The sequence below is a fragment of the Amblyomma maculatum genome, chromosome 6 (genome assembly GCF_055883805.1).
Source record: "Amblyomma maculatum isolate TAMU_Amacu chromosome 6, ASM5588380v1, whole genome shotgun sequence".
In the NCBI taxonomy this organism is placed as follows: Eukaryota; Metazoa; Arthropoda; class Arachnida; order Ixodida; family Ixodidae; genus Amblyomma; species Amblyomma maculatum.
The window spans coordinates 68,599,677-68,612,075 of record NC_139349.1 but is presented as its reverse complement, the minus strand read 5'-3'; the positions used below and the strand labels follow the sequence as shown (position 1 = coordinate 68,612,075).

General features: G+C 43.9%; 1 protein-coding gene across 2 annotated transcripts in view; it reads left to right on the top strand.

Annotated features, from left to right (window-relative positions):
• Nucleotides 1-12,399, top strand: part of U2af38 (U2 small nuclear riboprotein auxiliary factor 38) — a 32,790-nt gene that overhangs the window by 17,973 nt on the left and 2,418 nt on the right. The window contains exons 7-8 of one of the 2 annotated variants that reach the window (XM_084606885.1): nt 5,767-5,805; nt 12,192-12,287. In XM_084606885.1, the coding sequence (XP_084463011.1) occupies nt 5,767-5,805; nt 12,192-12,287 (135 nt within the window). The remainder of the gene's footprint in view (nt 1-5,766; nt 5,806-12,191; nt 12,288-12,399) is intronic. The other variant, XM_084606886.1, reaches the window with a different exon arrangement.

Below are 12,399 nucleotides of genomic sequence, written 5' to 3'. Positions count from 1 at the left end.
CTGCGAAGTCGTCAACTTTCCCGGCTGGCTGCCGCGGGCCAGCCGTTTCTTGACACCAAGAGCTCCATCGACTTTCCAGCATGCCGACCTGCTTTGTGCCTGGCTTTTATGAGCGGGTATCAAAGTAACCCGCAGCTTCTTGAAAGGTGGGCTAGAGCGATCCCCCATGCTGACAAGCTACTCGGTAAAACAAGCAAAGTGTGTGGCATTGATTTCCATTCGTCAGATATAGACAAAACTTATAAGCACGTCATAAACGGGGAGGTTGTGTAGATAGAGCGCGGTTCGGGGGGGCTGAAAAGTGGTGCCATTCCCACGCTATTTCCTAATTTGCCCAGTTACCTGTCTTCGACATCCAAAAGGCGGCGATCACTGAAGAAGAGATGCAGAACTGCAGAATGTGCAGAGCCTGTAGCTTGTCAGTCCCCTCACGAAGAGCCACAGGAGCTTCCGAATGATTTTGATACTACTGACATTGCAAGCATAATCGAGAATGGTACGTCGCTGCAACTGCCTCGAAACTGGCAATTTTCAGTTGTGCAAGAGGAGCCTGAAGACTCTTGGCAAGCAGTTTTTTATGAAGCAGGTATTGAAAACAGATGTATTCTCCATCCTCAAAAGCGTCGTGATAAGGGAGGACCTTACATACCTAATTTCAGGAAATGGAAAACTGCTACAAAGATCGCTTGTTGAAGTGCCGATGCGCGCGCTAAAAGACGAAGTGATAGTACAAATTGTTCACAACATAAAGTTTTGCCTTGGATGTGCCCAGAGTGATGTCAGTGGTTCCAAAAACTCTTCAATTTTCAAACAGAACTGCAACTGTGTACCACGTACAAGGATTGTACAGTTCTGACAGATGCTGACAAAGGAGTATGTGCCAAGGGTGTCAGCATAAAGAATTACGTTAAAGATAAAGGCTGCATCAAAACAGCCCAGGAAGAAAGTGCCTGTAGCTGCCAGTGTGCTAAGGAAACGTCTAATTCGAGCTCCTGCTGCACGAGAATGCAAGAAAGCAGAAGTCGGCTTAGTGTTAAGAAAAAAAAAATGCTTTCAAAGTGCACAGTGCCAAAAGAACGATTGTGCAGTGAAGGTACAATGTGAAAGAAAGGAGAGCGTCAGCTGAAAAGTATTCCACCTCCGACTTCTACCTCGCCTTGAGGTGCGCGCTTGCGGTCAGCGCAAACGACTGCAACCAGCGTGCCAGGTGTTAGTATGAAACTCTCGTTGCCCGTTTTGTCACGTGGGAATGGATATAACAAGTGCCGCATTTGGAAATAATATAATTTGAGACGCGTCGCTAGCCACAAGAGCGGAACTTGAAACGTTATAGGAACGAAAACGGACGCAGTCAAGTCCGCCATCCTACACAGAAGTGGCGCGCTTAATGAGATGCACTGTTTTTTTGCGACACTAAAACATGAGCTTCCCGTGGCTTTGAAGCCGCTGCTTGAAGCACAGTTGTTCTACAAGATGCCACAATACATATCATCGCGCGCTCGTATAGAAGTGCAAAGCCACTGGGCTGAAAAACTCACCGGGTGCACTCCACTACGACGAAAGCTGGTAAGCGTAAGTGTGTACATCTTCCAGCGAAGACAGCAAAGTTTGAACTTTTTGCCGCACGATAAAATAAAATACCACAAATCGAAAAGGTTAGTAAACAAAATTCAGTTGTACAAGCTATCTAGGAGCTCCCTGTGCAAGCGAAAGGCTGGGTACTAGCAGACGACGCCTGCTTCCATAGCTCAACCTTCGACCGTAGCGCTGTAGTGGCAGGAACCGCGGCAGGCCGGCTCCTCCGTATGGGCGCGACGGAGTTTGGAAACTCAAGTATATTTATAAACGTTGGTGCGGCGTTCGAGGAAGCGGCAAATGAAAGGCCGCACGGATGCCTGGATCGGACGCCTGGTGGGGTCAGCTTCGTATATGCATGAATCGCCTTGTGACGTCATGACCTGTCGTGACGGTACATCACGCGCCCTTTGGCGAACACAACCAGCATTTCATTGAACGCATCAAAGTTCACCGGCATTCTATAATTCGTCTACAGGAAAGGAAAGGCGCAGTATTTGTCACTCACGAAATCCCGCTATCATTCTCACTTTAGACAAGGGGAATTATGAAGAGCATTTCACGATCCGGGGCCTGGCACAGTGGTAAAGGGCTGCGCTGGGGATCCAAAGGATGGAGGTTCGATTCCCCGGTGGAAGACACGGTTTATTAATTTATTTTTAACTCTTGCTCCCGAAACGCGGATACATTTGCCGACACGGCTGCTAATGACAGTATGAGGCGTGAAAGGCTTTTGCCTTAAAAGGGCCTTTATTTTATGCTTATTAGTAACATTAAGTGAAACTTATACATGCTAGAAGAAAACTAATTAGTTTTTTGGAAAGAGCAAGAAAAACTAGTACAAGGGCACATGAGTTGTCACTGCTGTGGGTAGCTTATTAAGAAAATTTTCGATTAGCATCTCCCCTTTTACGGGAAAAAGTTATGAAAAATATCAATGTTCTTCACACAGGTGACAAACACAGAAAAAAGTTATATAGAGCAGTTCTGTTTCCTGCACTCCCAATAAAGCGCCATTTAAAGCATTTCACGAAACTACGCAGAATCGTAATTGTGGCCAGTGTTGCATCGCAAAATAGACTGTGAGGCCAGCATGTCGAATTACCCGGTCAGATTTGCATTAAAAATTAACGGACCGTAGAATTTCAAATTGTCAGTCAATTTTGAATTAACAGAGTTCAAGTTACTGACGTTTTGCCATATGTTTGATATGCATATATCTTCTCACTGCATGGTCATTTTATTCATTTCTTTTATGTAACACATATTTGACTTCACATAACATGCTTAGGTGTTGTTAAGACAAACAGGTTTCCTGGTTCCTTCAGGTCAGTTTTTAAGGGAGCCTGCTCTTTCTGTCTCAGTGGTGTTATCACGTGAGCGTGATCGGCACAACTTAGGCGAGTTTTTCCCTTCCGCATTGCTGAACTGGGTCTTGTATCGCTCAATCTACTCTCTGCTTTCATGCTGCTGGAGTGACAAAGGGAATTCTAAATCTAGTTGTTTGCTTTGAGCTTTTGTTATTAAGGTCGATTGTCAGTTGCTTGCAAGGTACTGCACCTGCAGCATTATCTTGCTGAGCACAAGTCTTATTATACAGCTTGCTTTATTAATAGACAGAGTCGACAATTACTTCAGTAATAACAAGCGAGTTCTCTGCTGGGTTTTAAGAAAAGAGAGACAGGCTCTCTTTTTCGGTTTTATGTAGCTGCACCCTGCGCATGTCCGTAATGCTGAAAATGAATGGGATGTAACAAATGATATGAATTGCGGATAAGGGTATCCCACCAACTAGCCCCATTTCATAGTAAAGTGAAACCTCGATGCAGCAAACTACTGTATAGCAGTGTCCTTAATGCAGCGAAGTATAATCGGTTTCACACCTTCACATCCATGTAACACCATGTTTTTAGCTGGTACATGACTAAGTAAACCCTACTGCCCTCTCAGCATAATTAAATTTCATTCCTGTTTTTAATCGAGTGGTTGCTTGGAGAGTGTAATGACGTGCACATCAAAGCACCGACATGAAATTGGCCGCTTCCTAGCTGGTAGATGAAATACGATACGATGACCATATCGGCTAGCATGCTATCTGCCATGTCACCTTGGGTAGTTTGAGTGAGGCTCTCACAAGCATTGCTGCATCGGCTCTGCGCTTGCTAGAAAGGTAGTGCACTGCGTTATCATGTAAATCGTTCTCAGCGCTTGCTAAAAAGGAATAGGAAACCAGTCATATGCTTCACTCCCGACAACCTCGCTTCCCACTTCGCACCTTGCACGAGCATGTACAATGACACTAATGCTTGTGCTTCCAGTGCAAAAGAGACGGCTTATGATGCAGGCCTGATTTGATTCATTGGGTGTTGATTGGAGGACATTCTTCTCACTCTTGTCGACATGGGTGAGGAGGGAGAGAAGCATGGGGGAAGTTAACATAATGGCCCACCATCAGACTCCCACATCGTTTCCAGCCCTACCTTAGTTTCTTTCTCACACTCCCATGAGGTGTCAGTCACAGTAAAACCAAACATGAGACACGTGCATCTTCCTTCTCGCTTGCAAGGTGTTTTGTACTTCGTCTCGCAAGATGTTTGCAGCACTGCAAAAGGCAGAGGCACCCCGGTCCAATCAGTATCACGCGCACTACAATAGGCAATTGTACTCCTACACGCCTCTCGCCCCCCAAATTTGTGGGGGTGACAGTAGGAGCACAAGTCTCTATTATAGTGCGCAGGGGCGAGAGGCACTTAGGAGCACAATTGCAATGCAGTGTTGCAGATATCTAGTGAGACGAAGTATAAGCTACATCTAGTCGATGGGGTTTGGAACTCACAACACAAAATGCAAGGCTTTGGCAAAATGGATAACTTGTGAGGTAATTCCTGATTGCGCAGGAAGTGCAGGAGGAACGAGCTTACTTTCAGCTTCAATAGAGGTATTTCTTGGGAGCAGTCTGCAGTGCTTTTTGGAGAATTCTTTGCATGCTAGGAGATAAATTTCAGTGTAACGAAGATTTGTTGTTACAAATTAAATCGCGAAATTTACCGAATTCGTTATGTCAAGGTTTAACTGTAATAACAGCTGTGGTTTTTACGGTAACGCTTTACATTTGCTTTATAGTTCAGGTTCAGGTGTCAACAAAGCATCACTGCTGCATTTTCTGGGCCGAGAAACAAGAAGCGACTATGCGCACTACGGACGCTTTGGGTAGATGCAACATGCCCATTCTACCACAGCCTTATCGAGACCCGGGTCAAATTACAACAGAGATGCGTGGGAGGCTATGGCGCGGCGCACACCTACCCTTAACATCTACGACCAAAGTGGGAGAAACGAAATTTAAAACTTAATAGCCCTCAAGCAACCTTTCTCTTCAGTCATTGGTCGCTGGCAGTTGTCCTCGGCAAAAAGGTGCGCAGAGGACTCTTGTGCGAGAGAGGGAGAGTTTTGTCTTTTTTGCATGTGCTCGAGATTGCAAAGCCCGGCTAGCCCATTCAAGACAAACATAAGCTGGCCGGGGCCTAACCAGAATTCGTGCATAGCCCTAGTACAATATGATGGGTAAGCAGCTTACTGGGCTAATAAATGGGCTGTGTCACTGCATTGGTGGTGCATGAAACTGTCTCCATCGTAATTTCTCCTCTCATGCGTTACACTGTCTCTCCCCCTGCAAGGGTCACCATCGTATGTGAGCCTAGCTCATGTTAAGCCTGTGGCGACAGAACGTGACAGAACGTCTTTGTCCTCACTCTCAAAGCTGCAGTTTTTGAACAAGCGAGGCACTTGTTTCTTTAACATTTCCTTGCTTCTCTTTGGCAAATAGGGTGTGCAACATGGCATCCTTTGTTCATTACTGTAGGCATGTATCTCAGCAATTACTCTTGACTACGCAGAGATTGAAGACTGCCATCATTGACAGCTGCTGTCCATTAGCTTTAGGTGGCCACTTGTCTCACCAGCTGTCATGCATGCTCAAGACGGTATGCTTGAGTTCCGTGCCCATCCTTGCTTAGGCAGTGCAGTGTTCTCGCTTGGATTAAATTGTGCCTGTATTGCTGTGCAGTGAACTGTTATTTAATTAAATGGATTAAGAGACATTGGCAGCTAGATAAAATGACGGCAGCAGTGAATAGCCCGCTGCCCATTTGGAAAGCTCTGAGGAGTAATCCTGTTGCTCTGTCTTTTTAGCTTGAAAGCAAAGACTTGGCGTTCCACGACAGCTACTGAGTAAGTGGCTCTTCCTTGGGTGGGGCGGGTGACGGACAGGCTGTACGGAAACGGCGGCATTGTTTGACTCCACGTTTGCAATGCACTGAAACTCCTAGTCTTTGTGCACTTCATACCTTGGTTTTGTGACAGGTTGTCTCAGAAACTCCTTGCGGTTGCTAAGAAAAGCTGGCCTTGTTGCCAAGAAACTGTGCTGCCTTGTTGCACTTTTCTTTTTCCGCAGCATTTTATTGCAGCTTCCTCCTCGGTACAGGCACTGGGATCCCATAGCCACAGAAGTTCAGGAATCACAGAGTTTGTCCTTGTTTATTTTTCTTTTTTCCAGCTTTGACTTGCTTCTTGCAGCCTTAATTCCCCCTTCCCCCCCTTTTTTTTTTCTCGCTGTACTGTAGCATAGGTGCCAGTCTGGATGCTAAAACCAGGGATGTGCTCTAGCTTTCTGACGCCACACTTCGTCTGACGTCGTGTTCTCCATTTTCAGCCTCCTCTCATGGTCACCCGAGGCATTTCTGTTTTAGCTGGACAGCACTTCAAACTCTCCACAGATGACTTCTTTCTCATAATATTCAGCATTGTCTTTCAGCTCCAGCCGGAATGTGGAAGTTGTTGGTTTTGATTTTCAGCATCCTTGAAAACTTCCTTTACAGCAACACGGCTGTTCCTTTTGCTGTCTTATTGCAAGTGCTCAAGTATGGGTGCTGGCGGTAAGCAAGTATCGCTTGCTGGTTACAATTTCACCTTTGTTGATCATCCCAATCATATCATGCTTGTGTTGCTGTTTGGTATGGCACAACATTAGTAATAGTCATTGGGACATTATTATTACAGTCATACCTGCTTATAACGAACAGCATGGCCCCACCGTGGTGGTGCAGTAGTTAAGGAGCTCGACTACTGTGCCCAAGGATGCGGGATCGAAACTCGGCCATGGCTGCCGCTTTTTGATGGAGGCGAAAAGCAAGGTGTTCGTGTTCTGTGTGGTGTCAGTGCACATTTAAAAATCTCTGGTGGTCGAAATTTCCGGAGCCCACCACATCTTTCTAATAGCCTGAGTCGCTTTGAGGCGTTAAACCTCACAAACCGAAACCGAACGAACAGCTTAGCCCACCAGAATTTGTTTGATATAATCATTACAGTCTAGCCCAGTTATAGAGAAGTTGGCAGGAATCAGAGATCGCTTCGCTATGTCTGCCGTTTCATTATATCTCGGCTCTGAAAAAAAAATGACAGATGTAGACAGTTTAATTTATCACCACTGGAAGAAGTGGTGTGAAGTTCCCTGAACACGTTTCGTGAGTGCGGACTTAAGGTCGTGGCCTCCATATTGTCCAAATGTGAATCAATGTTCTGCTCTGAACTTGAGGAAAATTTGTTGAACGTCAACTGCTGTGATGGTTACCACCTTAGGATAGAATACAAATGTTGTCGGAAGCGCTGTCCACAGTGGTTCCTCCATGATGCTCTCAGCAACTTGTCAGTCATGAAAGCCTCTGTGACAACGTCGTCACCGTCTGCGAGAATGGTCTGTGTGGCGCATACCTCCAGGGGTTATGCAAGCAAGCTGTCATAGTGTCACCATCAGCTGTTGCAGCGATGTCAGCCGCTGGAGCTTTGTCCTCGTAAGGCACTCATCGACGAGTCACTCATAAAGTGCAGCTTTTACACTCCGTATGTGCCACGCCTACCTCTTTCAGTCCTTGCTGCCAGCAGCGTTGTCAAGAATGGTGTTGCTGTTCTCGATTATTGCTGAAAGTGTGGACTGCGCAAAGCTCCGTGCGATATTACATTTCACGCTTCGGTGCACTTGTCCAAAATTGAGAATTAACAGGGGCGGTCAGAGTTGGTTCCAGGAGAGGAGATAACTTAGCAGGTCCTGAAAATTTTAGTTAAGTCGGTGGCTACGAGGAATCAAAGCTAAAAAAGTCAGAATAGGGCAGTGTAAGCGGGATGGTGTCATCACGGGCATACAGGAAAGCCGATACAGCGATCCATGGAAGTGGAGGAAATAAGCAGCACTTGCAACACCCCCACTATTTCTTCCTGCTTTGAGAACCATGAGGAGACAATTTCAAGTGCTGCTGTTGACCAAATTGACCGCTCTTTGTGACGTCACCAATAAAAATTGGCCTCCTTTACTTTTTTTTTTTTCTCCTGTGCAGTCAGCTTTAAGCCGTTCAAGGAAGGCGGCGAGCCAAGCTAGGTGGTAAAGCAACAAACCTTTCTCTTTGCGGGAGTGCAGATGACACCACGCGTGCGGCCGTCAGCTGAGTTTACTGTTACTTTCGCACAGAAATTTACCTGAAAGGCTTAAGAATGTTCCATGTGGTAAATTATTTTTCATTTGCTGCAAAATCTCTGCTATATCCGCTGAGACGCTTTTGTTTACTATAAAGCCACACCCAAATTGTTTTCAAAATGCAAAAATAGGAGTGGGAACTTCAAAACTCCTTCTTTATAACCACTATTTCGCTATAACCGGGCTAGTCTGTATTGCCGCCTGGTATTGCCTCTTGACACTTGGCGATGAAAAAAGGTGTGTGCTCTTGTCCTACGCTCAAACTGCGCTTGCTAGTAACAAACTGCTGTGCCTATTGGATAGACTGTTTTCTGCCCTTTCTCAGTTAGTACAACAATAACGTGAATTTCAGTATCCACTTCATTATTGACACTTGTCCGTTGGCGGACATGACAGCACCCGGCATTCCGTGATTCTCATCTGTTCTTTGTAATGGTAATATTGATGGGAAGCGCTGATGGTGAAATGGCCGAAATTATGGGAGCAAGAACACTGGAGAACTGTGCAGAGTGAACATAGGAACCGTGGGGGATGTAAAGAGAAATGCGGAGAATATTGGCTAGAATTATAATGTGCAAAAGCGAGGTCGCAGGGTTGCACCAGACCTGGGATCAAACCAGACTATTTGGTCTGCTCCAATGGTTTTTCTTTTTTTAAACTGGTGTGAAAGCACTACAAGTAGTCATTATTAGTCATTGGTCAGGCATAACCTTGAGCGCTCTTTGTTGGCTGTCGAACTTGAAAGAGCTGTCGGGAAGAGTCTGGCGTTAAAGCAGCTATACCGGACTTAGACTTGGTTACCCATGTGATTCCACATGACCTCACAAAACAGCTTAGCCAATCAGAGTGACTGCACAAGCGTTGAACGGTTTTGCTAGGCTCTGACCCTCCGGATTAATGCTTTCACACTAAGAGGGAGAGTGTGGCTAGCATAGCGCTACCATAATTCTATATGATAATGTAAGGAGCCCATTTCGCAGAAAACCCAGCATTGCTAGTGTTGCCAGCGATTCTGTCATTTGTAACGAATAGTTTGATGAACCTTAAAGCAAAAACAATTTAGGCAAATGTCTAAATAACATCAAAATTCGTGAAGAGGTTGCTGTAACATACAGAAACAAGAATATTGAACATTAAATTGCTTGAGCTCATTAGTTCATGCATGTTAGAAGGGAACCTGGTGAACACATTGTGGTCTTTGAGTTGGCTTAGTGGCATTTATTGAAGACACATACTAATGCTAGCTGTAATTAATTAAGAGCTAATTGGGAGTTAATAATGATATACAAAGCAGTGTTACCATCGAAAGCAACTGCTATTGGGAACAAACAAAAAGAATGGAAAGTGCAGATCTAAGCAAGTTGTGCAAGTCAGTAATGAGATAAGCAGGTGTTGGCAAATGACAAGCAGGAATGCCGACAAGGTTCGTTGAAATTATCATGTTTCACTCTTAAGGCAGAGCTTAAGTGTCTCCCAAGTGTGTAGTTTCTGGTGTCTCCCTATGCCAGTTCTACAATCCTAAAAGCATGCTAGGCCTAGGACTGCTTGCACATACATAGTATATGAGAGATTGAGATAACTGCCAAATAGGGGCAGCACAAGACGAAAGGGGGCCACATAAAGGTGCAAAGTTCAGATGTAGCTGCCAAATGGTGCAACCAGTCATGATTGTCGATAGCTGTGCAGCCGCCACGCTCACTAGTGTTGGGTATTGGTTGACTACACGATTACATGCGCTCAGGGCTTGATGTATCCAAGATGCAGTTCATTATGAAAAATATATTTCACATAAGCAATAATAAATTGGTTCCAGATGTTTAACATAAGGCAAGGTTTACTTTCTTTATGTTAGTTATAATCTGGTTTGACTGTGTAATGAACTGCTTTCACTTTTTGAAACTCAGGTACCATCTTCATCTGTTTATTTTAGAGTGCACTACTAGAGTCTTGCAAAAACAATCATCAAAGGGGGAGAAGTTTGCACATTAAATATATTTGTTTTAGAGTGCACTACTAGAGTCTTGCAAAAACAATCATCAAAGGGGGAGAAGTTTGCACATTAAATATATTTATTTGCAGTATAAGCTCACTGCAAGAGGAAAAAACACGTTGTGACCAACATGGTTCTCACTTGTGTATGGATGCTTTGGGCTGCTTTGTGCTATTATTCCTTGAAAAAAAAAAAACTTTGCTTTTTCTTTTTCCAGCATGCAGGAATTGCAACCTATTTGGGGGCACAACTTGGGTTATGTGAATTAGATTTGGCCGTCATATTGCCTGCGACATTGCAGGAACAAACCTTGCATTTTCACAACGTGCGTATTGCTCAACTGTGTACAGCAGTTTAGTCTAAACATCAGGTTTAGACTAAAAAGCGCAGACCTGTGGTCATTAATGCGTGCACTGAGCTGCGGCTAGTATCATACCGTGCAGAGAGTATAAATATTTTTGATAGCTTTCAGGAGTTAATTAAATAATGCTCTCTTGTGATTGCATGCTGTTATGTGTGCATTTGTTGCACGTGGAACATGATTGCCCATATTCAATTGTCATTTTCAGGTCTTTTTTATTTTTTTTTACACATTCTCTGTGCACAGTTTCATGCTATTTCATGCTGGAAATGCTTTTCTAAGCAACTGCAAGGGTGTTTCTGTTGCACTGTCAGTGCCAGGATTTGAGAACCATCCTCACCTTCCTTTCCATTTCATCTTTTGCTAAATTTTCGATTTGATGCTTTGTAGAAGCAGCTAATACAGCCGTGGCAAAAGCAGTATAAGCAAAGCTTTAACAGATACTTTGCCTTTTTAGTAATTACATATATACTACTGTGCCTGGTGGCTATGTGTGCTGGGTGTCCAGTAAAGTGCATGGTATTATCATTAATATGTCGCTGCTTTCTCCTAGCTCTAGCACTGGTGATACAAATACCAGGCATTTTTCAGACATTTTCATTTTGCAAGAATCTGAGACATATGAGAGCACACATATATATATATATATATATATATATATATATATATATATATATATATATATATATTGCAATCGAATGCAACAAGGCTATAATACAATCTATACAGGTTTATTTTCCCCTTTTTTAGAACATAATTAAGTGAATTTGTGCTATAATGGTAATTAATTATTGGTCCAAATAAGTGCTTTGACAAACATTGAGGACTAATTAAAATCGATCTATCAGTAGATTACCACATTCCACATTAGTAAGCACTGCTTTCACTAAATAAAAATAAAGAATGGAGCTTTTATAATACAAGCTAGCAGAGGATGAAAAATGAAATAAAGTATGTTTTTTTTTTTTTTTTTTTTTTTTTTTTTTTTTTTTTTTTTTAGGCTCGGACCCTCCAAAGGCTGAGCTACATTGTTATTTGCTTCAAAATTGCCATCGTGAATACCTGTTCAGGATAGACATCAAAAGTTTGAAATGGATGGTGTGAAAATTCTTCAGGGTAACTTTCTGGTCTAACGTTGGCCTAGCTTGGAAAGGCCAGGCAAAACGAATAATGGAGTTGCTCCGTGTCTCTTTAAGGCATCTGTGATCTCAGCTCCTCCTCTTTGTGTCATGGTCAGTTTATTAAGACATGTATAGCTTGAAAGCAAGGTTTTAACCATTGCATATAATGTCCTGGAAATGCAGTTGTAGTCTTAAGATGCACATTTCTGCGCAGGAAGCCACAATAGTCTTTTTTTTTCACCACACTTTTCCATCAGTCATATCAAATTATGTTCAGATAGTGGTCTTTGCAATCTGCCACTCATTCTGCAGCTTAGATGCCCCGTAACATGTCCTCAGTTTGCTGGGAAAATTTTTGTGCAGTGCAGCTGACTGAACACTGTTTTTTTTTGAAGGAGTACAAGTGCACTCCGTTTAGGACAAGGCCAGGCATGTACTCTCCCATTGTGCGTGACAGCCGGAAACTGTCTCGCACGATAGGAGATTTTTTGTGCGTGCAAATTAACACTTACTGTACCCAGGTTCACACTTGTTGCGGCAGCGAGAGTGATGCACAGCTTGTGGACAGAGGAGGAGTGTGATGTCATCAGGGGCTGCCTTCTTTCCCGTTGTATCTAGGGAGTGCACGCGCAGTGGCTTTTGCAACTTCATGCACCTCAAGCCCATCTCAAGGGAGCTGCGCCGGGAACTGTATGGCCGCAAGCGCCGCAGGAGGTAAGCCGCAGCTTTCCTTCTTCTTTGCAGCAAAGCTGCTGCTTGTTGCCGAACAAATTACTGTCATGATTTAAACTGTTTTATTAACACGCTAGCGTTAAAGGCCCCCATC